The sequence below is a fragment of the Tupaia chinensis genome, unplaced genomic scaffold (genome assembly GCF_000334495.1).
Source record: "Tupaia chinensis unplaced genomic scaffold, TupChi_1.0 Scaffold000360_1, whole genome shotgun sequence".
Taxonomy (NCBI): domain Eukaryota; kingdom Metazoa; phylum Chordata; class Mammalia; order Scandentia; family Tupaiidae; genus Tupaia; species Tupaia belangeri.
Genome location: NW_006159856.1, coordinates 2,321,605 through 2,334,896, shown reverse-complemented (window position 1 = coordinate 2,334,896; position 13,292 = coordinate 2,321,605). Strand labels below are relative to the sequence as shown.

The 13,292-nt window shown below is 58.2% G+C and overlaps 1 protein-coding gene and 1 pseudogene across 5 annotated transcripts in view; one reads left to right on the top strand and one right to left on the bottom strand.

The window, feature by feature from the left end:
- Positions 1-442: 442 nt before the first annotated feature.
- Positions 443-13,292, bottom strand: part of SH3BP2 (SH3 domain binding protein 2) — a 44,172-nt gene continuing 31,322 nt past the window's right edge. For 3 of the 5 annotated variants that reach the window (XM_014589508.2, XM_006152921.3, XM_006152920.3), the window contains exons 2-13: positions 11,297-11,436; positions 9,997-10,099; positions 8,260-8,377; positions 7,847-7,917; positions 6,638-6,726; positions 6,310-6,378; positions 4,036-4,690; positions 2,446-2,554; positions 2,190-2,245; positions 1,770-1,851; positions 1,148-1,207; positions 545-682 (exon numbers count right to left, since the gene is read on the bottom strand). In XM_014589508.2, the coding sequence (XP_014444994.1) occupies positions 545-682; positions 1,148-1,207; positions 1,770-1,851; positions 2,190-2,245; positions 2,446-2,554; positions 4,036-4,690; positions 6,310-6,378; positions 6,638-6,726; positions 7,847-7,917; positions 8,260-8,377; positions 9,997-10,099; positions 11,297-11,432 (1,686 nt within the window). In that variant the 5' untranslated portion in view covers positions 11,433-11,436. Of the gene's footprint in view, positions 683-1,147; positions 1,208-1,769; positions 1,852-2,189; positions 2,246-2,445; positions 2,555-4,035; positions 4,691-6,309; positions 6,379-6,637; positions 6,727-7,846; positions 7,918-8,259; positions 8,378-9,996; positions 10,100-11,296; positions 11,437-13,224; positions 13,245-13,292 lie in introns of those variants that run through there. The other 2 variants (XM_014589507.2, XM_014589506.1) reach the window with 2 other exon arrangements.
- Positions 12,962-13,292, top strand: part of LOC102495725 (cellular nucleic acid-binding protein-like) — a 6,401-nt pseudogene continuing 6,070 nt past the window's right edge.

Genomic DNA, 13,292 nt, shown 5'->3' with positions numbered 1-13,292 from the left:
GTTGCTCAGTAACATCAGTTACCCCCTCCTTCCCAATCAAGCCTTGACCACCAAGGCTAAGGTCATCTCTGCTTTATTGGGAGGCAACAGCCCCTCCTGGAGCCTGTGTCTTAGCGTTCCTCTGGGATCCTGGGGCCAGCCCCAGCACCCACATGACTGCCCCAGCCTCATCTGGTTCCAAGCCCTCCTGCAGGGTAGGTGTGCTGAGGAGACCAGACTTCCTGTGCCTGAAGTCCAGGCAGGGCTTGGCATTTGGTCTCAGGTTCCTGCAGGGTTGGGCAGGGTAGGGCAGGGCAGGGCAGTGCAGGGTAAGAAAGTTCCCTATTCCTTTGGGGCCTGAAGCCTGGTCCAGCCCAAGGAACACAGCCTGCTGGGTGGGACCTGGCCCAATTCTACAGGGTGTCCAAGAGGTCTTGGGTCAAGGGCAACCTTTTTTGCACCCCTCATTCCTGTTCGTCTTCCCATGTAGGCCAGTCTCCATCTGCATGGCGTGGAGTTGTGGGCCTTGTGGCCATCTGTGCCTGGCAGTGCTGCAGGGCAGGCATCACCTGGGCCCAGCATAGCCGTACGGGTGCTGCAGCAGCAGGCTCTGGTGGCTGGGCAGCACGTGCGTATGGTAGTGCTCCACCATGCTGCCCACACTCACAAACAGGACCTCGCTCTCCAGGTAGAACTTAGCGTCCTGTGGAAAGGGTGGGAGGATTATAGGTCAGTAGGGCTGGGCCAGCCCGCCACTCCAAGCAGTTTTCTTTGCCCCATGTGCCTGTCAGGACGGCTCCTACCTATCACATATCGCTTCCATATTTGCCTCTACATCAGGCCTGTGCTAAGTCCCTGCCATTTTTCCCACACTCAAGTACTAGGGCACTGCAGGCACAGTATGTAATAAACCCTGGATCCAGGCTGACACCCATCCTCTCTAGGGCCAGCTGAGGACAAAGCCAGGCAAGGAGAGGCAGTGGCGGAGGCACTGGAGGAGGTGGGAACAAGGGAAAAGTGGATGGCAGGAGAAGGGTGTGTCTTGGAAGTGCCAGTCTCAGTCCACCACTGCCCGCACCTGTCAGGGAGACTCTGCCTGCCCCTGCTGAGCCCCAGGGCCAGGGTCTCCACCCACCCAGGACTCTTAGAGTGGGGCCCAAGCCCTTACCTTCTCGAAGATGCGGTAGTTCCTCACTTTGTTGGAGGTTTTGTCCCACACGACCAGAACCTACAGGGAGGGGAGTGGCAAGCAAAGAGCTGAGCAAGGAGGCAGCAGGATAGTGTGCCCGGAGAGCCCTCGGGGAAGGCAGGGTGTCAATGCTGGGTCCCACGGCCCAGGGTGGTAGTGCTCCACCATGCTGGGGGTCCAGATCCCTGCCAGCGGGACCACATGGTAACAGTAGCAGGTGTCTCTCCACCTGTAACCCCAATACTCAGTGAGATAATCTACATCACACCTGGAGGGATACAGGCAAATCCAGTAGGGCACCCGCCATTCCCACTCCCCCAAGCCTCCATGGGGGGCAAACCCACCCCATCCCAGATTCCTGCAGCCTCCAGTCCTTCCCTCCCCTTTCAAGCCCCTGCTGGAGGCTATCACTGCTTCTGATGTGCAGGCGATGTTCCTGAGAATAGATGGGGTGCTGCCAGGGCAAACCCCAAGGACAGATTCAGCTGAGATGTCAAGTGAGAGCTGCACACGGAAGTGATCATAAACCGTAAAATCCTGCCCACCCACTGGGCCAATGCCCCACATGGTCACGGCCAGCACATGTCATGTTCTCACCCACCTTCCCTGACTTGGTGGAGGAGTTCCGGATGCAGTAGAGTCCATCCTGGGGCTCTCCCTGGGGGCTCGTGGCTTTGAATAGCCTAAAATAACACAGTTGTTGACAGGTGACCCCTGCTCAGAAAACGTTAATGGAGATCCTCCAGCCCCCCTCCTCAACTCGGTCTCTTGTCCTCTTGCTATTCTGGTCTCAGGTTCTGAAAGTGATGTGTGCCAAGAGGCCAGGAGAGCCAGTTATGGAGAGCTTGGGCCAGCCCGGGTGATGGCCAGAGTGGACAGAGCTGATGGGATCTACCATTCTCTGGCTGCCACTGCATTTGGCTGTGTCCTGGTACCAGTGAAGGGGACAAAGAAACAGGAAGGCAGGTGCAGGAGGGGACCTAGCACCTTGTCCCTGCAAAACCAAGGACTTGGCACTGACCTTTCAACTTCGCAGGATTCTGTGGTGTTAATGAAGACTGAGTTGGGCAGCGGCACCTGGAAGAGGCCAGCAGTGGTCCCTGTCAGGTCTGAGTGAGCCCTCACGTCACCACTCCCTCTACCAGCTGCCATGCAGCAGGACCCAGGGCTGCACAGTGTTCCAACCCCTCTGTTCCAGGGTGCAAAGGGCCACGTTGGCTGACAGCTCTCCCTGCCACCCACTGGCCAGATGGAATCTGGGCTCTGCTCAGCCTTGCCTTCTCATAATCCTCATCTGAGTCCTCCCCGCCAGTGTCAGCCTGCGAGGGTTGTCGGGGTTTTTCAAAGGAGAAGCTTCTGAAACTCTGTCCGTCTGGGGGTGATCGCCTGAGGGTGACAAGGAGAGGAAGCTGACACCACATCACTGTCAGACATAGGACACGCCACCCTCTGCTCCCCTCCACACTATCTTTGTGTGACCATGCCAAGTTCAGCATCTGCATCGAGTGGGTCTACGTGCTATGGATCCTGTGGTTTTAAGACCTAGGCTGAAAGGACGACTTCCCTGGGGTAGCAGGAATCGCCTGAGGCCTAGGAACCTAAGTTGGGGGCCAGAGTTGCCACTGATGGAAGCAAAGGGGGGAGGATCCTGAGCTTAGGTGTCCTCACTATGGACAAAGTGCCCTAGACACTACTGGTGAAGGGGTTCTCAGCCTAGCTCTGCAGCTGACCAGCTATAACGGCTTGGCCAAGTCACAGCCCTCAGAGCTGCAGGGGAGTAGATAGATATGATTAGAACAGACAATGTGCTCTGACTCTGCAGGACACCCCGAGAGCCCTGCATGCCCCACACACATGGCCAAGTGGTTCTCCTTGGCCAAACCTCTGAGGTTTCCGGAAGGACTAAAGGAGGCGGAAGTGTGAGCATCTCACTGGTGGGCTGCTGGGAGGGACTGAGCCCTAGACAATGGCTCCTGGCTCTCAGCACACACAGCCCTATGGCCTGTGGCTCCAGACCCAGGCTTTAGCACAATGACTACCGAGTGGATACACCTCTGCGGCCCTCCCGACATAGAACCATGAGTGTGGCAGAAGCTCTTGCAGGCCCTTTCCCATGGGCAACAGGAGTCTCGGAATGCTAAGAGAGCCTTGGGGAAAAGTGGTTGCCGTCAAGGACATCTGGGCTAGAGCACCTATGTGAAGCTTGCCCTCCAGGCCCCAGGGCCTTTATCCCACCAGATGCCTCTAACCATGGGTCACTAGTGTGGATGACCCTGTGGGACGGAGGGACACGCTAATTTCCTGACATCTCCTGACAGGCTGAGTCATGGACATGCTCCACATTCCAGCAATTTCCCAACCAGGAAGCACACAAAGGCGACCTTAGGAGCTCCCGGGCTGGAGACACACCCGGAGTCCCAGGCGGGGCCGGGAGTGGACTCCCACATGGCCTACTGCAGTTCCAGTCCTGGACCTGGAGGCTTGAAATTCACTCCAGGCTTGTGTGCATGCATGCCCAAAATCCTGAGAAGGGAATGGAGGAGAAGGGATTGCAGCATGGCCATCCCCCCTGTGGGGTGGGTGATTCCTGTTTCTCTCTCTCTCTCCAGTGAGCACATGAGCCCTATAGCAAAAATCTGCCTCTAAAAATTTTTTTTTAAAAAAGAAGGGCCACAGAAGTACGCTGGCATGGAGGGGCTCACAGCTGAGCTCCCACCCCTCTCCTGACCCTGGAGGACTGGTACCCATCATGGGCTTATATGTCAAGATGGGAGGTGGGGGCAAAGGCAGGACACCAGTTGGGGGCCAGGTCAGGGAGGGGACCCGGGGATTGGGAGGCAGAGGTACTGGCCACAGAGCAGACTCACTGCAGGTGGGGGAGTGGCGGCTTCTCTGGCCTGGGCATGACTGCAGGTCGAGCTGTGGTCTCAGATGTGTGCAGCTTCAGTGCAGGAGGCCTGGGGGCCACAGGGGGCACAAAGAGTCCAGGCCTGGCTGCATCCCTGTGGGGGGCCTCTTCAACTATCTTTAGGAACTTGGGCTTGTTGGTTGGCACAGGTGGGGGCTCAGAGGTGGGTGGCCCCCGGGGTGACAGGTGGAAGGACTGGAGTTTGTCACAGTTCCTGGATGTGGCAGTGGTCACAGAGGCAGAGCTGGAGGCAGAGGTAGCTCCGTGGCTGGGGATCCGGGGCTCCAAGCCAGGGCTGGCGATCTCCTGGAAGCAAGGGTGTTTCCGGAGGACAGGCACAGTGGGCACACTGCCCAGCGGGGGGTCGCTCATCCTTCGAGGTGTAGCAGGCATCCTGGGGCCAGCCTCAGCCCACCTTGGGCCCAGTGGGTCCCTCTTGGAATCCTCAGGACCCAGACCAGCATCAGGGAGACTGCGTTTTGGGGGTGGGGGTGGCAACAGGGGGCCTGGGCCCTTGGAGGTGAAGGAGTGAGCACGGGGCATGTCAGACAAGGCTGGCTTCCTGGGTGTGGGCACTGGGGGTGGTGGGTAGGCCGGTGGGTGGGTCAGGGCATCTGCAGAGCAAAGAGATCCAGGTTAGGATCACCGCCTGGAGACTGGACAATACCACCCGCTGCTGGCAATGGTTGGCTGGACATCGTAGCCCCACCTGTACCTGCCTAGCCCTGTGGCCTGATGCCTAGCACTCTAGGCAGTCTTCCTCTGGGATCCCAGACCACCTTGGCCCTCCCTGCCCAGCTTCCACATAGCAGCTCACACAAGCCTCAACCTAGATGCCACACGGGGGGTATCAGGTTCCTAGAGGCAGACGTGAGGGAGGAGAAGAGTGAAAGAGGATTCCCAGGGCTTGGCCTGAGCAAGGGGAAGCCTGCTGGGATTTCAGATGACAGAGGTGAGAACAGCGCAGGGGCTACTGGGAGGAAGATGAAGGTTTGTGTTTGTTTATGGCGAGATAAGGGTGCTCTGCGATGTCCAGGGAAGGTGGCACGGACTGTCAGGAACATCAATCCAGAGTTTAGGGGTCCCAGCTGGATGTGTGACTCATCACCAGCCTGTGAGTGACACTGCCACCCAGAGAGCAAGGCCTGTGCCCCTGGGAGTGGGCACTTCTCTAGGAGCAAGTACCAGGCCAGATGAGACTTACGGGTGGCTGAGCACTGGGTTTAAGAAAAGGGAGGCCTCCAGGCCCCTGATGAGGGAGGTTTTAGGGAGAGGCTGGGACAGAAAGCCTGACTGGAGCGGGTGGGCCAGGACACAGTCAGGACCACACAAGCTGTGCCATGCAGGTCATTTCCTCACACTGGCTACAGCTCGGGACAGAGAGATGGAGAGCCCAAGTTCAAGTGTGAGGCGAGAGAGACAGGGTGAGGAGGCAGACATGGTGGACCCTGGCAAGGCAGGGCTCTGTGTGGGAGGAAGATGAGGCAATTGGCGCACAGGTGGGCTGAGGGACTGTTGGAGCTGGGGCTGCAGAGGGCGGTGCGGCCGGCGAGGAGGGGGCTATGGGCCTGTGACGAAGAGGAGAGTGGGAGGATGAGCTGAGCAAAAGCCATGTCACCAAGGACAAGAGCCTGGTGAGTGGAGAGGCCAGGACAGAAGGAGGGTTGTTTGATAATGAAATAGAGAAGACACGATTAGATGAAGGAGCCAGGACAGGGGCTCTGCAGAGGGCCCAATGGGTAGAGCAAGGGGGACAGAAGGCAGAGCACACCCTCCCCACCCAGCCCTGCACATCCCCGTCACTCAGACATATGATGGCTTGCATCCACCGGTTTCCCTGACAAGCCGTGTCCTTTAGGAGGTGGGCTGGCAGGGTGACTGGCTGGCCTACAGCCATGCTCAGAGAGCCAGCAGCCCCAGAGAGTGGACCTGCCCTGGGCCCACCCACTCTGCACTGTCCTTCCTATGCCACCCAGCCCCAAGTAACCTGGCCCCACCTGTTACCTGTCTCGTGTTCCCTCCTCCACCCACGTGGCTAACGTGGGAGCTGGGAGCGGATGAGCAGAGCAGGCCAGCGAGGACCACTCCCCTGCTCTGATCCTCATGTTACTTGGGCCAGAGCAGGGAAACTGAGGCCACCTAGGACAATCCCAAGGCAGCATCCCCCAAGCTGATGTGAGCCGGCCCCCACTCTCCACCCACCAAGAGTTCCCAGCCCATCTGGCCCACCTACCCTCAGGCTTCACAGGCTCAGGGGAGTCGGGTTCCATGTATGAGTCGTCCTCGTCGTCATGCTCATAGTCTGCATGAGAGCAGGTGGAGGGTAAGACCCATGACCTAGGCCCAGCTGAGCCTCAGAACTGTGCTCCAACCATGGGAGCTGAGTGTCCGGGAGGCAAAGGGTGAGGACAAAGCAGGCAGGATTTGAACCCAGAACCCAGACAACTGGAGGCTGGAGCCAAAGGGATAGAGCAGGGAATACAGCTAAACACTCTTCGTCTCATCTCTGTCCGTGGCCATGTGTGGAGAAATGGAGGGAGCGGGATGCAGACAGGACTCACCTTCGTTGTCCGTGGGGTATGGAGAAAGGCTGATGTCCACGGGCCGTTCAATTGCACCATAGAAGCTGTCTGTGTCTGAGCTGGAGTCACTGGGGACAGCGAAGTGGGGGTGAGCAGTGAACTCTGGGCCTGGGAGCGGAGTCCCTTGGCACTCACACATGGACACTCGGACACACAGATGTGCATACACAGGGACACACATGCACATACAGGGACACTCTGAGAGATGTACAGATGTGCACATGAACACAGACACACCCGCAGACACGCAAGGACATGAGGACAAGCTCATGGACATGCACAGATACACAGATGCCCAGACACAAAGATGGAGTCACACACAAACACATAGATTCACAGTCCTACAGATACACGAACATACAGCCACACGGAGAAACACAGGGATGGCATGGATACACACATTCACACAGACACAGAGCTACACAGTGACACACGGACATGCACACACAGCATGGTCACAAGGACGAACACAGCAAGGCTGTGCAGCCCTCCCTCCCCTGCTGTGGTTCTTGCCGTGAGTGTGGCTATCCTACCTGCCCAAGAGGCCTCAGGACTGAGCCCAGGTCCCTACCTGTCCTACCCAAAGCAGGGGTCAGTTAACTCTGGGCTGAGCCTGCTGTAAGATACCAGCTTAGATTGAGGGTCAGGAACTCCAGGGGACAGGCAGGGGTCAGCAGGGCATCTGTGAGTGCGCCCAGCCCTCTCTGGGTCTTGGTTTCCTCACCTACAAAGAGACAGGATTTGCCTAGAGAGCCCTCACTATTGCTGGGCCACCTCACAGGTGAGGTTGCTGAGACCTGGAAGGACGGAGCCAGCTCCCTGAGAGATTCATTCTGGTCTCGCTCTGAGAGACCAGGGTGGGCATTAGGGGACTAGGAACCCAAAGCTCTGAGCTGCAACTAAAGCTGGACCTCCCAGATGGTGGTGGTGGAAGGGTAAAAGCAAGTGCATCCCCCGAACAGGAACGACCAATGACAGGGACACAGAGAGATGATGAAATGGAGCTGAGATGACAGGAACACGGGAAGATAGCGTGCACGCACGCCCGCTCACATAGTACACACATGCACTGCCAAGAAGCTTTCAGGAAGAGCTTCCAGGCCAAGCCCCTAGGGGCTGGGAGGAGGACACAGGTGTTAAGCCCTGGAGCCCTAGGGACCCCCACCCACCTGCCACCCCCAGGCCCACCTGGTGTCCAAGGGCAGCTCCTTCTTCTCATGGAAGTGGCCGATTTCCCTGCGCAGCAAGGCCATCCAACTCTGTGGGTCAGCCGGTACGTCAGCATGGTGCTGCCGACCCAGGCCCCCACCCTCACCCCCACCTCCTCTCACTGCCCCAGCAGCTCTGCACCGACCACTAGTGTCAGGGTAGACCACCCCAAGGTATTCTGAGTGTGGGGACCACTGGCACTAAGCTCGAGGCATGAATGGGAGCCTAAGGGGCAACTTCTGCCCGGCTGCCAAGCCCCAGCCACATCTCCTGGAGGTCTGCACAGGGCCCTGTAACTCCCTTCCTGGGGCTGATAGGAGGCCAAAGTCTTGGGACCGACAGGTTCCCCGAGGCCCAGTCTGGTGCCTGTAGGCCCCATGACCCCTGGTCACCTTGCGCTCATCCTCGGAGGAGGCTGAGAAGAACCACGTGCGATGCTTCTTGCTGATGTGGATGATCTTGAAGGGGAAGACATTGTTGGATGTTGTCTCCTCAGCTGCCCGCATCACCCTGAGGGCACAGAGCCAGCAGCTACAACCTGGTCCATACCCGTAGGGACAGCTTCATCACAGCCCTGGTCCCTAGATGGCCCCCAGCACCATGCTCTAGGGGACATGGACAGATCTAGGTGGCTGTTGATGTTCTGTGCAGACAACCAGATGCTTCAGGCCAGTGGGAGAGGGTGGGCAAGGACAGGGAGTGGACAAAAGGGGTACTAGGGTGTGGGAGGGCCTCCTGCAAGCAGCAGTGTGCAGGGTTTGGAGAGGAGGACACGATACCCTTAATGTCCACTAAAACTGCTGCTTTACACGGGTGCTGCCCTCCCACCTCTGGCCTTGCCTGGCCGCTGGCCTGCCTGTTGGGGCCTCTCATGAGGCTCTATGTCAGCCTGCTCTTCCTCTGCCACCCAGAGGCAGCCTGAATGCATTTCAGGGAATAACGCATATCTGCTCTGTACTTGCTTCTCCAGCCCAGATGTGAGGTTTACATAGAGACCAAACAGTCTACCCTGTGGGAAGCCCTGCAGGCCAGGCCCTGGGGCAGGTGTGCCTGCATGGCCCACCAGAGGGCCTAGCCAGAGGCTCCCAGGCACAGCTGCATCCACCACTAGGTCCAGTGTTCATGGCATGGTTGGCACACACTGAAGACTGGAGGGCAATATGTCTGGGCAAAGGGGATAACCCTACCTAGGGAACCCCAGAGCTCTGGTCACCTGGCACCTACCTGCAAATCACAGGACCCATGAGATTCCTCCCTGTCTGGAACTGGGCTGGGAGTTTTGGCAAAGCTTCCCTATAAAGGTTGTGGCCAGGGGTAAACCAGGTCTAGAATAAATCCCTGAGGGTCTCCATTCCATCGCTAATACCTCGAGACTCTTCGTTTCTCATAGGCAGGAGGGGCTGGGTCCTCAAGGTATAAGAAGCCCAACCTCATGCTGCAGAATGCAGGGTCCAGGTGGTATCCCACTCAGAACCAGACTCAGGAGCCAGCACTTAGAGCCTGCACTGCATGCCCTCAAGGCCGTGGGGTGGGCCAGCTGGGACTACATTCACCCCTGCCCCATTCTACCCAGAGCTCCAGCCAAGTGTACACCTACCCATTAGTCCCTAGGGCTCTTAAAGGCAGGCTCATGGCCCCTCACTAGAAAGAGCCTAGAACATGTGGGAGGCAGGGAACTAGCCCCCGGCCTGGGAAGCTTGGGGCAGGACCAAGTTTAGGACGGCACCTGGGCTGCCAGGGCTCCTGACTTCCTAGAAAGAGGCTATGGAGAGTGAACAGGCTGGAAAGGTTGAGATGAGAGACATTAAGTGGTTGTTCAATGGGGACTCTGGAGAGCATCCTGTCCAGGCGCTTGGAATATGTCCAAGAAGCCACAGGAAGGCCCTGGCTTCACTTGCCAGGTCCTCAGCCAAGGTCTGGAGGAAGCACATGAGGAGAGGGCAGGGCATCACAGAGGCTGAACAGGGGTATACCAGAACGGGACAAGCCCAGAGAGGGCAGGAGATGGAAGCCACTTGGGAAAGCCTGGGCTTCACTTGGGTGGGAAGAGCCAGAGCTCTGCTAGGATGGGCTGGGAGGAAAACCACTGGCTGTAAGGAACAGGGCCAGCAGGAAGGATGGGCACTTACCGGTTATAGCCATTTAATGAGAAGGCACCCTGCGGGGAGGCGGATGTGCTGCTCTTGAAGTAGTAGATGCATCGCTTGTGGATGATGACAAAGCGCAGCGGCCCTGCCGAGGAGCAAGGGCAGGATGGTGAGACATGAGGGGCTGTACCTACTCTGGAGACCCTCCCCAGAAGTGCTGGTGAAGGGATGAGCACAGAGCTAGGCTGGGCTGGCATGCTGCCTGCTCCCTAGGGCTCTATGATGGGGCCAAATATGGACAAATCCATGGGCATGCTGGCCAGACTTGGAGTGCCACCCACAGAGCAGGACTGGCCAGCCACAGAAAATGATTGGGTCTGGAGGGCAACACAGAGCCACCATAAGGACAAGAGGCCCAGGGAAGCCTCATCTGCCTCACTGGGTTCTGCCAGGCTACTCGAGGGTCCCTCCATCTCATGTCAGCAGAGCCAGAAAGGCAGGGCTGAGGAGCCCAGAGAGATTACTGGTGACAGCCATAGTGTGGAGCTGTCCTCTAGCTGGACATTCACAATGACAATGCCCCAAGCCCAGCCCTAAGCAGCTCTCCCCAGGCCTGGGGATAAGTCAGTTACAACCCTCCATGGAAGTTCTCCAAATAGAGAGGGAACCAGACAAATTGATGCCAACATGAAAACCAAGAGTCCAGCCTAGGGTATCTCAACCAGGTGGCACAGGGCCAGGGAGTCCCTGGCAGAAAGCACAGTTGGGATAAAGGCAGGGAGCACCTGTTGGTCAGGCCCTGATACTCTCTGGCTTTCAGTGACTTAACACTGGGCCTCTCCGAGGCCTGGGGGCTTCTTTCTTCCCTCTCACAGCTTACTGCTCTGGGCCCCTGGGTCTTGTGTGGCTCTGAGGTCCAGCACCCAATTGGATATTAACTTGGGTTTACTGCAGGCCAAGTGACCAACCAGCTCACTGAACACTTCTAGGTAAGACAAGGGAGATGCCTGAAGACCAGACCTACTAGACTACCCTGCGGTCCCCCAGCCTGGCTGCAGGCTGCAGCCCCCTTGGCCAGCTATTCAGCACTGTGCACCAAATGCCCATCCTGTCTCTTTGCCCATCTGTGCCACCCTGGGCCCTGGCACAGTCCCAGGGGATAGGGGGATGCTTCCCCGGGGTTGCTGATCATGAGAGAAGGAAGGAGAACTCTGGAAGACCCATCACATAAGGATGCAGAGACTCAGTGGGGTCTCAGTTGCCCTAGTAGGCCTAGAGGGCCACTGGGAAGGCTCTGCCCCCGGGTCCCCCCACTGTGCTCTCCACCACCCAGGGGACTCACATTTGAGCAGCTGCAGCTGTGTACCACCCTTCTTGTGCAGGTAGCCCGCTTTGGCCACGCCCCCAGGCATAGTTAGCAGGTTCTGGGCACCGATGGCCTTCATGGGGACAGGCCAGTGCATCTCTTCAGCCGCCATGAAGCTGTAATAAAAGAAGGAACAGGGCTCAGCCAGGGTTTGGGAACAGGAGATGACTTAACTGGGGATTCTCAGGGAAGGCCCTGCCCCGATCTAGAAAGCAGCATGGAAGGTAAGGCAAGGAGGGGCAAGGAAAACCCCTTTTCTGGAGGCCCCAGATTTCCTAGTGGGACCCTGGGGAGAGACAGGGCCATCTGGTCTGCTCAGTCAGCCCCTAGTCCACTCAGTCACATACCACTCCCAGGGACCCTGAGAGCTAAATCTGTCTCTTTATTATCATGTAGTAGGTGTGGACACCTCCTGGGTACAGACCCCATGGGGGCCGAGGTCCTGCAGTGAATGAGCTCAGGAAACCCTCAGCCCAGGTAAGTCAGGCCTTAGGCTGGAGCCTAGAATGAGGCCTGCCTTAGATAGTAAGTTGGGAAGGGTTCCTGGAAGAGGTGGCACTGGGGTCACAACCTGAGGAGGTGCAGAGGCTGGGGCAGGCTCTAATTCTCTATGCTGAAGGAGTGCGGGTATGGCCCCCAGATGCCCATCCTCAGCTGGCTTCTGTCCGTTTCTTAAGTCCCCTAAGACCAAGAAGCAGGAAAACGAGTAGCTAAGAGCCTCCAGTTCCCCGGATAAGTGACCTGGGCTTCTCGTCCTGGCTTGACTTTCTAATGGGCCTCTAAGCTCTGGTTTCTGGACCGATAGCATGGGAGGACAGAGTGGACACATCTTGGCACATAGAACACCCTCATCAGCAGTGTCTGGGTAACCATTTAGGGGGTTGGTTGGTCTCTACCCATCACCCTGGGGCATCACTCACCTTCCTCACCTGAGCCCCAGGGGGACCACATAGCACATGGTCACTGGGGAACAGATGATTGCCTTGGGGCCGACCCAGGCCCCAGCTTTGGCCCCATCTCCTACCCCAGTCCCTTATGCCCCAGCTGCTGTCCCTGAGACCTGCCAGGCTGTCTCGCATTTCTGGCCCCTGCCTGCAAAGACCTCTGCTCATTTCTACATGTAGAACTATTTATCCTTCAAGACTCAGATGGAGAGACCTCTTCTGTGAGGCAACCCAAGTACCCAGTCAATCCAGGAACTTCCTCACCTCTGGGCATTTTGAACCGTACCCCCACCCTGTACTGCTTCGCCTCTGCCTGCCCCTGGCCAGGTCCCTCCTAGGGCCCCAGTAGAACTGGATGGGAAAGAGCAGTGTCCTGCTGAGCCAGTAATGGAGCATCTGGGACTCCAGCCACTACAGCTCCAACCCAAAAAACACACATAAAGAAAACCGTTCCCTGCCCTTAGCAAACCAGCACCCTCCATGAAACCCGTGAGATGGAAGTCGCCACCCCCAAGGACCCAGTCTGCCTGGGTTATCTGGCTGGCACCCACCAGATCCATCCTGGCAGGGATGGGAGAGGCCGCTGGGCCCCCTAAAACAGGACTAGGTAGGAACAAAGGCGCCGCCACACCCCCATCTCAGCCCTCCCTGACGGGGGCCTGACAGCGCCAGGCAAGGAGGAGGGAGGAGGACGCCCATGCCCACGCGCAAACACGGGAAGCTGTTAGCAGATGCACAGGCCTGGCGCCCGGCCCAGAGCCCCCAGACCCGCCTGCCCAGGGCCGGTCCACGCCCGCCTTTGTTCCCGCAGGAAGCGTGTGAACTCGCCAGCAGCGCCAGGAGTTCCGAGTCTGAGGACTCAGGGTCCAGGGTCGAGGCCCAGAGCCCGAGGCCCGGGTCTGAGTCTAGGTCCCGGGGCTTGGGGCCACAGTCCAGTGGCTTGGGGCTCTCGGTACTCACGGCGTCCACGCGGCAGGCACCGCTGGCTTCCGGGGCACAGCCCGCGCCCGCCTCCCCTGCGTGCACCG